The following is a 16006-nucleotide window of genomic DNA, read 5'->3' on the forward strand; positions in this document are numbered from 1 at the left end:
GAGACCAACCCCCACCTGTTTACAACCTCCCTTCAGGTAGTTGTAGACAGCAATGAGGTCCCCCCTGAGCCTCCTCCTCTCCAGGCTAAACAACCCCAGCTCCCTCAGCCTCTCCTCATAGGGTTTGTGTTCCAGGCTTTTCACCAGCTTTGTTGCCCTTCTCTGGACACCTCAACAGCACCTCAACATCTCTTTCAATTAAAATCTGTTACACAGATATAAATGTTGTTTTATTTTTTTTTCAAAGAGTGCAGAATTAGCTTTTGATATGTACATACAGAGCACAGATAAAATTCCCATGATGTCTCTAAAATAAGTGCTTTGTTTAAAAAGAAAAAAAAAACCCTAGATAATCCACTTGGTGTTTCTTCTCCAAGTTTTAAGCATTTGTAAATAACAGAAAAGCTTTGCATGCTAATATATAGCATAATATAGAAAAATATATGGATCTGTTAAGTATCTTTTACTTCTTGACTAGGCAACTGCTATGGCTTGCTGTCCCTCCTCCAACAGTGTTGCTGTAGGAACCAACAAAGGTCAAATCTATTTCCTTGACGTTACCCAAGTTGAAGCTCCACGAGTCGTTCACAGAATTTTTCTTTCCACATTTGCGGTGCTGTCTTTGCAGTAAGTATGTAATAACAAAGGCAGGAACATTGCCAATTTCTTGCTCAAGTAAGGCTGTTAGTTTAACCAAAAATGTGACATTTTAATTCTAAACATAACAGTAACAGCTTCAGCTTTTCCTCACATATTCTGAATTGCTTACAAAAGGAGTCATAGCAAGCTTGTATATTAAAGTTTAAGCAAGCACTGAAGTAACTGATGTCTAAGATCCTTCCTCACAGGTCACCATATTCTATTATCATAGAATCATAGAATGCTAGGAATTAGAAAGGACCTCCAGAGATCATTACATCTAACCTCTCTGCTAAGCAGGACCACTTAGGGCAGGTCACACACAATTCCATGTATCTGAATGTAAAGAGTTGTTTCTCACTGAATATAAATTCAAGGTTTAGTGTAGTTAGGTTTAAGCCTTTTGGTCACACCTTCTTCCATAGTGGATTTTTATTGCCATTGTTAATTATTCATTTGCTTACAGTTCTGGGATATACCAGTCCTCTTGTAATTAGCTCTAGTGATCTAAAAGGCTTGTTTCTTTGTTTGTTTCTTTGGTTTTCTTCAATTATTGGAAACTCTGAGAATATTTTACTTAAATAATAATAATAATAAAAACACAGCAGGCTTTGAAATGTTAAACTTTAATACAAACCTGCCTGGCTTGTGGAGCCTCAGATGTAGTATCTTTTTAGTTACCTAAAATCACATTATCCCAGAATGTTAGGGGCTGGGAGGGACCTTGAAAGATCATCCAGTTCCCCCTGCCAGAGCAGGATCACCTATACCAAATCACACAGGAACACATCCGGACAAGTCTTGGATGTCTCCAGAGAGGGAGACTCCACAACCCTCGTGAGCAGCTTGTTCCAGTGTTTGGTCACTCTCACAGTGAAAAAAATATTTCTCACCTTTCTGTGGAACTTCCTATGCCTCAGCTTCCACCCATTGCCCCTTGTCCTGCCTTTGGGCATCACTGAAAAGAGCCTGACTGCATGCTCTTGGCACTCACTCTTTACGTATTTATAAACATGAATGAGGTCAGCAATGAGGCCAGCAATGAGTCTCCTCCTCTCCAAGCTAAAGTGCCCCAGCTCCCTCAGTCTCTCCTCATAAGGGAGATGTTCCACTCCCTTAATCATTTTTGTTGCTCTGCGCTGTACTCTCAAGCTTCCCTGTCCTTCTTGAACTGAGGGGCCTAGAACTGGACGAAGTATTCCAGATGCAGCCATAAAGCGTTAAAAATAAGTACAGAAAGCAACTTAAAGTCAAATCAATGCAAACACAGACATGTCTATTCAAACTAGTATTAAATTCTGCACAGTAGTTTTCAGTTTTAAAAAGTGAACTTCAAAGAAAGGTTTAGTAGTGTTGTTTATGTAGTTATGGAGTATCATTAGCTTGACTCAGTTACAACTTTCACTTCTAGCACTGGGCTTTTTGTCAAGTCCTAACCCCATAAACCTAGAAGGTGTGTGCTAGTTTGAAGCAAGCTAGAATGTTTTGATGAAAAGAACTAGATAATTGGCTATGAAAGGAAAACATGGTTGTGTCTCTTCTCTCACAGTCCCGCTGAGAAGTCTGGGAACAAGAAGTAAACATTAGATAACTTTCGCCATTTTCTCACTTTTGCTTTTGCCTTCAGACCTAGCCACATCTCCTTAACCCCACTGCCACTAACCTTCCTTCTTAACCTCTTGGCTGCACCTCTATTCTTTTCTCAGGATTGGGGTAAGGTTGAGAGGGGTAGGGGGAGGTGTTAGGGTGGTTTGAGAGCCCCTCCTGGGGACTCAGGTTTCTGGGAGGGGAGTTGTGCTTCTGTATTATTTATCCTTTGTATATTTCTGTATATAACTGTATATATTGTAAATAGCTGCTTGTATATTCTGCTAGCTGTAAATAAATAGCTTCATTTATATTCCCAGAGTACATCTGAGTTAGCTGGGGCAAATTCAAAAGTGTGGGGGGGCGGATTACAGCCCAAACCATCACAAGGTGAATTTTGATTTTGTTTATGCCCTCAGTGAAGTCATTGGTTATGGGTTATTGACTATATTGAGCTGTCTTCTACTTGTATTTATATTTTACCTAGTTATGATCAGAGTGGCCAGTACCTCATTGCTAGAGCTACAGAAGGACATATCTTTATTCTGGATGCCCGACCTTCAAAACTATTCCAAGTCCTTGGATATATAGGTAATATATGTAACAACATTAATTGCACTGTATTTTCACTATTTGCTGTATTTTAAGTATACTTGCTTGTCAGACTAAGCCACTCACCTTTGTTCTACTTTTTCTTCTTGATGGCTATACATATTCCTCCCACCTATTTTGTCCTGGCCAGTCTGATTCTTTTTTGTTTGTTGTTTTTTTCTCTCTGTAATTTTAGCTAGCAAATGCACCAATACTACATTTCTTCCAGGCACATGTAAGTCACAGGGAAGAGAACAGACTATCTGACCATCTGATTACAACTCCAGTTCTTTGCTGGCAAAGAATTTTAGACCTTTGTGATTCCACATATGAGAATTGAGACTAAAAAAAAATAGATCATGATAGCAGTCTCCTATTACAAATGTCCCCCCTAGCCATCTTCTTAGAGAAAGGCTTATCTAGCATTTATCAACAAACCACCTCAAAATCTGTACCCCAAAATTTATATCCCAAGCTGGATATAAACTCAGATGGCAAATAATAGTAATAGCAGCATTCCAGTGCCTCCAGCTGAAGCTGTTTGGATGCAGTACTTATGAAATCAGGTAGTGGCATGTCTGATGTTTTAATGCAAGTTCAAAACTGTATGGTTGAGCTGAGATGTGTTCTGGACAGGGATCTTGTTTGTTTCACATGATACGTTAGTGAAAACAATGTTACCATGATTCAGAAATGATTTGCATTGGTGTTCCCTACCTGCTTCAGTGTTGGAAGAGGAAGTGCTGGATCTTTCTGTAGTTTCTGACTTGAGGAGTGACTTAGTTGAAGTAATGGTGCTTCATAACGTAGCAGAGGTCCAGAGAGCAAGACTGGACATTTTTTTTCTATCTTCAGCTCTCACAACAGGTAAGCATTGAAATATATGTTATGTGATACTTTTCTAAGGCAAAACCATATTATTGACACCATCTAACACAAAAAAAAAAAAAAACCAACCTAACAATTTTCATTCCTTTCTTCATCTCAGCTGTATGTTCTCTGAGGAGACTATTTCTCATACAGCAGTCTGTAGACATAGTCAGCTTGAGCATTACTGCAGAAAGACTATGATAATTTGAAGAAAAGCTAAGGAAGGAAGGAAAGAAATCATTCACTTGCAGAATTGCAAAGTCACCACTTAACTACTACTACTACTGGTTGTTACTATGACTACAATGTGAGCCACAAAGAGGCACAACCCACAGAGTAAGCTTTAAGATAGGTGTCTTTATTCCTGTCTCCTCTTTGAAAACTCACATCGTGCTGACTCCTTGCTAAGGTTGGTTTTCATTACCTGGTAGGTGAAGCATCTGCATTAGTGGTAGTGATGCCTCTTCCTCTTTGTTTCCTTTTTCTATCTTTTAGACAATGATAAATACATTACTGAACAGGGAATGCTTGATGCTAGTGCCATTAAAAGGGAGCAATATGATCTGGATTACCCTTTGAGCTCAGCAGTCAGATTGAAGGATAACATTGTGTATGGCTACTGTGCCTGTGCGCCTTTCATCTGTAAATACCATCTTTCTGAAGAGGTAATTCTCTTTATTTTGGGTGGCAGTTAAACAAGGCTGAACAAAGGCTGAAGGTGAAGTGAATATAGAAGGATAATATTTTAAAGAAAGCTTCTCTACATTAAAAATACCTTCTCCATCCATAAACATGAACTGTCAGTATCATACCACCTGCTCAGAAACCTGGCAAAAGCAATCTTGTTCTATTACAGAGAAAGTCACATACTAATTCTTAAAACTCTTATGGCTTGCAGGCACTTCTCATATAGCTTCTGTATTGGAGCTATGCTTTTGTACAGTCTGCTGAGTAATCTGAATATCTATCTCTTGGAGAAACTACTCTGAAGCTCATAGGTCTCCCTCAGTTTAAGGGTCTTGTCAAGCAAGAAGGTGAATTCCAAAGGTGGGCATTTCTACTTGGCAAGTCCCGTACTTTCTCAGCCAAGAAACCCCAGGCCCAAACATACTGAATACAGACTGTTCTGAAGAGATGAGAAGTAAATCAGCAGCACAGCAATGGTGTACTGCTTCTCAAACTGTAATCCAGCAGCATTTTAAATTGTAAGGGATGTGATAACCCACAAAGTTCTTATTAGTCTTCCCAAAATTACATAGATGCTTCTATCATCTGAACTCCTGCCAACGTTTTGTTTGTTTGGCAGAATATGTTGGAAGAACCATCAGTATATTTATCAGAAAAGAGGATTCCTAGCAATCAGTTTGGATCAGGTTTCCTCTGCTTATCACCCAATGGCCAGTGGCTGGCAGCAGCAGCAGCGGATGGTGTTTTGATCATCTATCACACCTTTACTATGGTAAGTAGGCATCCAGAAACAGGCTTTGTTCGGTTTACATGAGAAAGAGGTGTGAACACTACTTACTTTCACTGCAAGCTTTTCATCAGATGAGTGTAAGGTGTTCCAGGAAAACCTTATGTTCAACCTGTGCGTTGAATGTGAGCTGACATGATGCAGTACAACTGTTTTTATCATGAACATCTATATGATTATACAAACTACTTATTTTATTCTCTGGTAAATCTTAGGATAGATTATTTCACTACTTCTTATGTCATGTACAATTGATATACAACACATTTACCCCATTTGCAGTAAATAAACTTACAAATCTTATTTGCTTATGTATTGACATTTTGGATAGACTTTGATCTAAAAATAAGAAAGCATAATTTACAGATATTTTCCATTATAAAAATGTATTTGCTGATATTGCTTCTGTGACTTTTTTAGGGTATTCTTGCTCAAAAGCATTGTCACTCATATCAAGGAGGTGGAATCAGGTCCATGGTATTTTCACTGGATGGCAACTTTATCCTTGTTAATGGCAAAAATGATGGTGCCCTGGTGTGTCTGAAGTGGAAGTATGTATAATGTTGGAGACCAGTATTTGTGGTGTAAATTTTTGTTCCTTCACGGACTAATTTTGTATCTACTTCTGATTCTATACTTCTTTTTTGTTAGTTTCAAAGTAAGGAGAAGAACTGGATAGAAATAAAATCACTCTTCTCATCTTTAGGGGTGATCTCCCTAGCTCACGAAAAACTTGTACTTTGGGTTATGGTTGCACTACAAGATATAGGAGTGTCTTCTGATAAGCATTACCCATAGCAAACTTCTTATCACTTTCAAATAAACCATCTGGAAGGGTCTCTCTGGGCATTTAAGTGATATAATTTCACAAGATACTATTTTGACTCAGCTGTTAGGAGATATTACAGCTTCAATGGGAACTCAACTGTGGGTCTTATCAGATATTAGCAGTAAGAGAAACCTGAAACTACAGCTTTTCTGAGATATAAAAAATGTTCAGGTAGATGCACAGATTAAAGATGACTCCACCAGAGAGATACCTCTAAACCATTTTTAGAATTTCTAATTCTGTGGAAATCTCACTTATGCAATTCTAGAACTCAAACAATATTTAACCATGCATACAAATATTGAATAGGAGTGTTAAAACAACTTAATAATTGTGTGATAAAAATATTTAATACTTCATCCTTTTCAATAATAATATACAAAACATACATCAGTGCCCTTTCTGTTTACTAGGAAGATAAAGAAAACTGAAGTTGAGAAAGCAGCTTTTCACTGGCAATCTCTTCTTGCTATATTGAACAATTCTGCTTCGAATGAAAATGTTGTTCTAAAATCTATGGCAAAATGGCAGTTTGACCCAGAATTCACACCAGAATCACCTCCAGAAGAGAAATTTAAGGTGCTTGCTTTGTTTTTACAGGGAACTGAATTGTTATCATTATCCTAAAATTACACTTGATAAAAGCTGTCCTCAAAACAAACTCTTGATGCATTTGTAAAAGTAGAATTACCTTTGAGGATAGGCTGGATGTATTTAATTATTAATTAGTAGAATATTATCATCAAAGACATTGAATGATTATGGGAAGCTAATGTTCACATCTTCAATTTCACCTGGTTTCTTCAAGCACAGGAAACTGTAAAAGTCAGTGTCTCCTCCTGTGAGGATTAGTACAGGCAGCCTGATTGAGTCAAAAGACTTTGCATAATAGCAAGAGTTTGCAGGATCAAATCTTGGGACTGCTTAGGGAATAAACATGTAACACTGGAATTTGATGGTGGTAGTTTTGCTTTTAATATAAGTCCCTTTTTAATTTCATTTTTGTCTCTCTTTTGTTTTCTTTAAGTATCTGAGATCAATGTTTTTACCCTTAATTTCAGGAGCCACCACTTAAATCTTGCAATGTAGAGGTGACAGAAGAAGATCAAAATGTTACCAGTCTGTATTCAGCCAGTAGCAGTGACATGACATGGATAGGTCAGAAAATAAAAAAGGTATTTTCATGGAACAAGTGTTAAAGACAAAGTATTCAAAAGTCAGTAGTGATTTAGGCTGCCAGATCCTATGCTGTAAAAGATTCTAGTTTCTAAAGCTTTTTTTTTTTTTGCCATTTGTACCTATCTTTAAGGCGTTGTCATCTCAACTTTTAGATGTCCTAAGTCAAGGTTATAAACACATCAGAGAAAGTACCTAGCATAATAGCAGCTCTAAGATGAAAAGACCACTTCTACACAAGAAGTAAACTAAAACCAAATTCCAGTGAATTTAATTGGCTTCCTTTAGAAAAATAGAAAGATTCTTTTCTTGTATGTAAAAAGATGCACAGAAGGTTATTACTAGAAATGAAGCAAGTGCTGTCTTCTTCCCAAGACCAGAATTACAAATTCTATGGCACTGATAAATTAATATGCAACAATATGGCATTAATTACAAATGCCTTGAGGTTTTTCAGGTTAAATTTGAGGAGATTTTGTTAGGTAACCAGAGATTTTGATAAGTAAAAGTGCCTCAAAGATCTAACAGTCTACAGAGAGGGGATGTAGTGCTCTGTATGCCTGGAAACTGCTATGTTAGTGTTAGTATAGGGGTTTTCCTCCCAGAAGTAGGTATTTATGAATGCTGAGGTGAGCCAGAGCTATGTATTCTGTCTGTCCTCTGAGGGCAGACAGAATAGGACAAAGGAAAATACTTTTGCTTTCTGTGTGATCTCAGGAGTGACTTTCCATATGATGAGGCAGATTTGCAAGTGGCCTAAGTCAGTTTAAGACACACTGCCACTGAAAATGGCATCTTCTCCATCACTCTTCAAGACATATCTTCCTGTTTCTGGTTTGATGCTGGCACTCATGCATTGATGTCTCTCCTGGGATTTTTGGGGAAAATGCATGTGTGTGCATGCACACAAGTGCCAAATGACTGGTAGTGTCAACTAAGAACAGGTGATGAGGGGCAGAGGTTGAAGGTTAGCAGTGTGGTCCTAGGTTGTTTTAAGCTGCTTATCAATGTCCTAAGAGACTTGCACCTGACTTGCACAGGAAGGAGTCCAGTGTCAGAATGATACACTCCTTCTTTTCAATCAATAGCCAGCATTCTACCTAAAGTGGTAGACTTGCTTTAGAAAGCAAATTCCAGAGATATGGACTAATTGAAAATGTTTCCCTTAAGAGATTATTTGGCAAGACTGTAGGGGCAAAGAAAATCTAACAGCTTCAGAATGAGTAGCAGATGTTAGTCTGTTTATGTCTTTATATATCCCATGGGAAATGCTTAATGAAAAATCTAAAGAATACAAACCACTTAAATTCTGGCAGTAGGCTTTACACAGTTCAATGTCTCTGTAATCATTGCACTTGTAATTACTTCTTTCTTTAGTATTTTCTTTCTTCTAAGCTCTACTGCTGTATAACAAGTTTACAAAGTTGTAAAATCTTTTTTCTCTTGAGCAGTTCTAAGAATCATCCTATTGAATTAGGGTTATATCTGTTTCAGTTATTAAATCTTTTGTTTTGTTTTCTGTACAGGTAACATTATTTTAGATTGTCTCAATCTTTTCTTGTCTGTTTTTGTCTTGCAACAACTTAATTGTTGTATATCAGGTCATTATAGAAGAGACTCAGAGGTTTGGTAACCAGAAGAAAGAGCTGCAAATGGGAATTAAAAAGCTGTGTGAAACTGTGAGTTTCTTACATGGGTAATGCCTCACCTTGCCATTTTTATTTACAAGTACACTTCCTTTATAGCTATCAGCTCTAGTGTTCATTTACATTTTTGTCACAAACTCTGGGCAGACAGGTAATAAAAAGATGTGCTTCTTCAGGGACTCTATGCTGAAACTGCCAGGAACTGCTGTCAGGTTCTCTATTTCCTTTGCTCCAAATGAATATGTTGTACCACCCTTGCACCTTGAGCAATCTGTCCTCTCAGCAAGCTAGTTTCTACCTAACAACCTTTCATTGTAGAAACTAGTGTCCCGTCATCTTCCTTCTGTTTCATAAAAACTGCTATCTGCAAGAGGATAAGGCAGGCGGTCACCAAGAACAGTCTGCCCAGGACTATGCCCAGGCAGATTTTGATTATCTCCAAGAATGGAGACTCCACGACCACTCTGAGCAGTGTCCATTGTCTCTGGTCCTGTCGCCAGGAACCACTGAAAAAAAGAGGGCTCTGCCCTCTTATCGCCCTCCCTTCAGTATTTATGTGCATTGATGAGACTCCCCCCAAGCCATCTCTTTGTTAGGGTGAACAGTTCTAGTTTTCTCAGACTTTCCTCATATGAGAGATGCTACAATCCCATAATGACCTTCATTGGACTCTTTCCAGTATGCCACGTATATCACCTCCTTCAGCATGCTGGCAACATTCTCAGTAGGATACTGTTAGCCTTCTTTGGTGCAAGAGCACGTTGCTGACTTATGTTCAACTGAATGTGCACAAGAGCCCCCAGCTGTTTTTTCTGCAAGGTTGTTTTCCAGTTTCTCAGTACCCAGCATGTCCTGGTGCACAGGGCTGTTCCTACCCATGTGCAGGATTTTGCAATTCTCATTGTTGAACTATCAGAGATAGAAACCAGCTTCATAAAGGGATCATTTAATAAAGTGCTCAGAACTAGGTGCAGGAGTTTGCAGTTCTCCTTGGAGAACTGCAGTTCACTTTACTTTGGCAGAGGGGTTGAACTCGATGATCTCTGGAGGTCCTTTCCAACCTCTAATGTTCTGTGATTCTGTGATACCTTAATAAAGATTCAGAGCCAGAGAATTTAAAATTGTGCACTACGAGTTCTTAGAAAGAATATAGAACTTCACATACAACATCCAAATCAGCTTTAGGATGAGATATATTTACATAGTACTCTGTCACTAGCTACAGGCAGCACATTCTACCAATTACCATGAAGCAGTTAAAAGATGAGGCAATTAAAATAATTTTCTCTGATATTAAGATCCTCAATCCACATTCAAATTACATTTTATTCCTTATACTTATTTTTAAATACAAACAGATTCAGAAAATGATGCATGAAAATGAGCAGGTGCCAGACATTGAGAAACTGGAGCAGCACGAGTTCAACCTGGATGTGGAAGAACAGGAAAGACTGCAAGCAGAGGCTGATCAAGAAGTGGCCAGGGTATGATAGAACTGGGGAGAACATTTTAACACTAACAGTGAGAAAGAATGATGGAAGAAAGAGGATGATCTCAGAGTTGTTGTTCACTACTGAAAACTTAAAAGTGTTTAAAGTCACTTTTTGAAGCAGGTGAAACTGCTGACACAAACATTGACAATTGGTGTATGGTCTGTGCCAAAAGCTATGAATCTGACACTGTAACCGTGCTTAAGTTCTGCAGTGCTTTTCTCCACATAGAGAATAATGCCTTTCAGTAGTATTGGAAAGGATAACTGCAACAGTCAAAGGTGATGAAATACTGGTAATTTATTTAATCTGGGAGGTTTCTTTCAGTAACTCTATGCAAGTTGCCCGTACCTTGTTATTTTGCACCTTACCTTGTTATTTTCTTTCCTGTGTCTTGAAAGGTGAGGAAAGAGATTGAGATGGAGACTTTAGCCAACCGCTATTTGCAGGATGTCATCAAACATGAGTGTTGGGATGCTATGTGTGTAAAAGGACGTGTAGTTAAGGTAACCTTTCTTTTCTAAATCATCTTCTGCAGTAGTTTGTTCCTTGAGGAATCAACAAATACAAAATAAAAAAGTATAACATATTCTGATTTGCTTATATAAAGTATGGGGAAAAAACTTACTTCTTCCCAGAGCTCATGTAAAGATTTTGTTCTGTTCATTTTGTCTGAGCCTAACTGATTATACCTTCTACAGTGTGTAAGTGTGTTGATAAACACTCAACCCACTGTCTAATTCCTTGATCTCAGAGACTAGCTTTTTGCATTGTTGCTATAAGGAGAGGTAAATACTGGTTTTTGCTGTGTGCAGTCAGTGTGGCTTCTGCTACATGGAACATAAAAGTGAAATTTAACCTGATTTTGCCTGCTTTAAAGGGGGAGATTATCTCAAAAGTGGTGAGAGACCAAGTCATTTAACAAAAAAAATCCAAGTCTGGTTGAATTCTGTGGATAAAGAAGCCATACCCATAGATTATTTCAGGGGGAAAAAAAAAAGCCCACTCCCCCCAAAAAAAACCAAACAATGACCCATTTTCACTACCAAAAAGACAAGTAGTTTTGGTCTTACCTCTGTATTTTTACTACATTTTCTCTATTAATTGATTTTAAATTTTCTTCCCGATTTTAAGATGTCTTTGTAACTGTTTAGCATTCAGGTATTGAACAAATTACTTGATAAATATTGTCTTAAAAACTTTTTACTCTTTTGCTTCTTTGTCTTCTATTCAAATTTCAACAGTGCTTCCATATTGTTTGTGAAGTAAAGAACTATCCACTGAAGGAGCGTAGTGAAGAAGAGCTGAAAACGTTGGAGAAAGTTCTCCAGTTGAAGAAGCTTGAGACAGCTGATCTTAACGTACAGTCTCTTTGTACTGCATAAAGGAATTTCAGATCAGCATGTTCTAACTTTGCCTTTTAACCCTTAACAGTTGTCATGTTTATGATATTCAGGTCCGGAAGAAGGATCCTGAGGCTAAGTCTGAGACTGTATTATCTAATAAAGAAGGAGAGAAGGCAGAAGAAGTAATGACTGATGATAGTTCGTTGTACTGCCTGATTGGAAGTCTGAGCTCTCAGTATGGTGGAGACACATCTATCCTATACCACCAATGGGACTTACACACCAGGGAGCAGAAAATCAATCAGATAGTATTATTGAAGGTGATGTCTTCTTAAATTTCTATTGTTGCATAACCTCTGTGGAGGTTGTGGATGCTTCCTCCCTGGAGGTGTTCAAGGCTAGGTTGGATGAGGCCTTGAACAACCTGTTCTAGTGGAAGGTGTCCTTGCCTATGGCAGGGGGGTTGGAACTTTGAGATTGCTTCCAACCTAAATAATTCTATGATTCTGTGATTCTATGATTGTATATCTGTTGGTTCTCATAGCAGTCACAGCCACTGCTAGATTTTGGGCACTCTGACAATATGCAGTGGAAAGTTGCACAGGTCTCTGAGTTTCTGTGGTGAAAGTTGATACATTCCTCTGTGGAGTAGAGCACCATGTGGATTTACCAGCTAAGGCTGGAAAGAAAAGCATCTTTATAAAATTGGTTACCCAATTTGAGGGTATCTGTATTTGTCTGGTTAAGAGTTTATATAGCCAGAGCTAGCTTGCACATCTCAGCATGCCCTTTAAAAACATGTCCTCTTTCCCTGTTATTTGCTGCTGAAGGAAAGATCATCTGGATCATGACACCATTAACTTCCTCTCTAGTTTTACTTATCATTTCATTTGGAGTATTCAATGTTTCTGTTATTTATTATTCATTAATATCAGACTCTCTTGCTCCTCTTACTCTGGCCAGTTTACTAAGTAGTAAACTTACTACAAAATAGACATCTTATGAAGGTGATCTAGGAGGGCAGAGGTGGTTAAACCTCTGTTAAAGCATTGCCTCAGAGCTCTTTAAGGCTGTAAATGGTAGAGTTCAATGATCATGCATTGTAAAATGTAACATTTAGTAGATACTCTAGTGTGTAAGGTAGATGGAGAAGATCATTGTCTAGATGTAAGCTTGGATGTAACAAGTGTCTCTACTGTATGGCTTTCAAGACACGCATTATATATCTAAGTGTAGATATATCTTTAATGTTCTTGGTCAATGCAGTGAGTGTGCTGAAAGCTAACTCTCTGATTAGACATTGAGCACAGAATGTTTTCTCCTAGCAGCATTGTGCCTTGCTACATCCTAACTTACTACTATAGTAGAAATCAATGAAACAATCATGAACACAATATTTCTTGTAATACAAATTGCAAAAGGTTACGCATCTCCAAATATAAAATCTAATACTAGAACTGAAATATTTTTTGTGGTTTGTTTTAGTAGAGTGACAAAGTATGAGAGAGACATGTTCTTTCTCTTTTTTGAGATCAATTATTTAGTCTAAAGAAGAATTTATCCACTAAGAACACATGATTTTTTAAACCATTATAAAGTCTCATGTCTTTAAATAAATATAATTTCCTAGTTTCCAATGTTTGCTTAATTAATGGGCATATTTTACTTACATCAGATAGAAAATCCCATGAAGGCAAACTGAAATCAGGGAATTATGTTCCTAACTCTGCCTGCCTGCAGATTTAAAGGTCACATGTTTTTTTTTTTCATTGAAGCCCCTTCTCTCGGCCAAAGAGTGCAAAACTCAGCAAATGGAAGGCAGCCTAATTTTTATGTAGTTTTGGCAGCATTATATCTCTGTCAGAATCTTTGTCAAATGTGAAATATCTAGAAGAAATGGAATACAAATTTCCATGAAGGAAAAAAGCAAACAAAACAACAGAAACTGATAATTTGCCCAGCTTAATTTAACAAAGCTTGAACTCTGAACTTAATGATTTTCACCAAAGGGCTTCACCAGTTTATCTCCCTGTCACACATAAAAGTACACACATTTGTGACTGATGGCTTGAGGAGGGATATAGGATCATGAATGGATGTGACCTTTGTAATATTGCCATATTCTGTTTTATTTCAGGATGTCATTTACAAAGTGAAAACTGCTTTTAATAAGGAATTTGACAGAGTTGCACAACAAAAGAAGCAGGAGATCGCACGGGTGAAAGAAAGAAACCTGAGGATCCGAGAAATCTTGGCACAACTTGATCTCCAGGTGGAAGTGTGGGAACCAGTTCTTACAGATGATGAAATACCAGAGCGAGCACTCACTGTTCAGGATTCAGAGGTGTCTGAAAAAGAAATATTTCTCTTTCAACCACTCAGATACAGTTCTCTAATATTTCTCTTTCACCCACTCAGATACAGTTCTCTAATTCTTCTCATTTTCAGACATTATGTCAAAAATAGATGTGTTTATAGGCACATGTATGTGTTTATGTGTACTTAAAATCATCTTTTTAACTATTTTGCTTCCCTTCCCAGGGAAAAAGCTCTTAATAAGTCACTCTGAAATGAATAAAATACATACAATCGAAATGTATTGCTGTTGAAAGCTTTTAATTACCCATAAATTAGGTGGAAATTTCCCCTCTTCCTGACTATAGGTTTCAAACCAGGGGAGGTTACTACCATAGACAGGGGGTTCTCTGAGTACCATTTTGAAACTAAGTAGTTTCAAACTAAGTATCCAGGTACTAAAGAATATGTAGTACTAAAGAATATGTAGTACTGTACTTAAAAATTCAAATGATAAATGATATAAAGACACACCATAATATTTCTTAGACAATATATCCCATTGATATAATCTGCTCTTTTGGTCAGTCTTTCTCTGCTTCATTCTGTTCCCCCATCAGTTTGTGTTACTCTCTCAGAAAAGTTATGCACAAAACATGAACAGTATAAACAAGAATGATGATAGTTTGTATTTTAGCCTGTTTAAATATAGCTTTTGAAACTGTTCAGAAGAACAATTTTCTGAAACACTGATATTACACTGTCTTTCAAAGTGTACTCTAGTTCACATGTGATCATGTTTGAAGGAAAGAACTCTGATATGAACCTCATTTCCTTCCTTCAGATTAAAGTTGAAAAATACTTGACTCAACAAGAGAGAGAGAAAGCAGAAATGCTGGCTAAGCTTGAAATGGAAAGACGACTTGCTGATATGGTACTTAGAGTAGTATCCTTTTTACTGAATCAACCTTTGTCTCTGGGTAGGTGTCTTTAATTGTTGCTGCTCTGGAATACTCCAGTGTAGGACCATAAATGTAAAATGGTAGGTAACAATGATGTGTGCCTTTTTCTCCTTATTAGCATTTATAATCAGAATTACGTAGACCAAATGTGGGAAGAAAAGATCTAGTGTTAGGCTCACAATTTAAAAAAAAAGTGCTTAGCAGCAATTAAAAATACTGTGTCAGGTGACTGGAGACTTAGATATGTTTCTAACTGCATGCTAATGCTCAGTCAAGAGCTTTGTGCTCAATACGTGTTTATTGACTTGAGTGACCTCTGTCCTTCAGGGGTCCGACTAGAAGATTGTAGTACTTTCCTCTGGCTTTCAAATCTGTCCATGAAAAGCCAAAGATGGTTCTGGCCCCAAAAGAAATGTATAATGAGACAGTGACATTGCTACTTCTTTCATCCTAGCCTGTCAACTGGGCTATGTATCCTTTCCAAAAGTGCCAGCAAGGCAGTTGTAAGTTCTTTGATATATGAACATCTCTCCACCAGAAAAAAATCTGAGACTTCTAAGCGTGTTTCACATACATCACCAAAGAGCATGAATCTACCAGTGACACAGAGTACAATCATATGCATGATCTAGAGCACAACTACCCTATTACTGTTTCCCCAACTTCCAAGTACTATACTTGCTTTTGTACCCTGAAATATATTTTTATGCCAATTCCCAGGACAACGAGAGACTGCGTGCTCTTAATGACATGATGGGTGGAGTGCTGGAAGTCAAAAAAGAAGACATCTTAAAAATAGTGAGTGACATTTCTGCCATATCACTTAGCTATCTTCTGAGCTTTAAGGAAATGTGAAATTCAACTAGCAATAATTTCCAGCCTAAGTAAAAGAAGAAAGAGAATTGTAGAACTATATTATGCCTAGATGGACTCCATGAGATAACAAACACTGGGCTCAAAAGAGACCACAGGATTCTAGTGCCTGCATATGATTTATCTATCAATACCTGTCCTTATCACACTGGAATAGTCTAGGAACATATTTGAGTATTGCCATTATAACGACTGTATTCCTGGAGGAAGAGTCTATTATGGCAGTGA

At 37.7% G+C, this 16006-nt stretch overlaps 1 protein-coding gene across 1 annotated transcript in view; it reads left to right on the forward strand.

Moving 5' to 3' along the window:
- Positions 1-16006, forward strand: part of CFAP43 (cilia and flagella associated protein 43) — a 48262-nt gene that overhangs the window by 20834 nt on the left and 11422 nt on the right. The window contains exons 12-27 of the mRNA XM_064144436.1: positions 479-627; positions 2714-2817; positions 3544-3684; positions 4183-4352; positions 4994-5146; positions 5582-5712; positions 6404-6569; positions 7052-7165; positions 8768-8845; positions 10171-10296; positions 10704-10808; positions 11547-11663; positions 11759-11968; positions 13786-13992; positions 14788-14877; positions 15626-15703. Of these exons, the coding sequence (XP_064000506.1) occupies positions 479-627; positions 2714-2817; positions 3544-3684; positions 4183-4352; positions 4994-5146; positions 5582-5712; positions 6404-6569; positions 7052-7165; positions 8768-8845; positions 10171-10296; positions 10704-10808; positions 11547-11663; positions 11759-11968; positions 13786-13992; positions 14788-14877; positions 15626-15703 (2139 nt within the window). The remainder of the gene's footprint in view (positions 1-478; positions 628-2713; positions 2818-3543; positions 3685-4182; positions 4353-4993; positions 5147-5581; positions 5713-6403; positions 6570-7051; positions 7166-8767; positions 8846-10170; positions 10297-10703; positions 10809-11546; positions 11664-11758; positions 11969-13785; positions 13993-14787; positions 14878-15625; positions 15704-16006) is intronic.

Source organism: Pogoniulus pusillus, chromosome 6 (genome assembly GCF_015220805.1).
Source record: "Pogoniulus pusillus isolate bPogPus1 chromosome 6, bPogPus1.pri, whole genome shotgun sequence".
Taxonomy (NCBI): Eukaryota; Metazoa; Chordata; class Aves; order Piciformes; family Lybiidae; genus Pogoniulus; species Pogoniulus pusillus.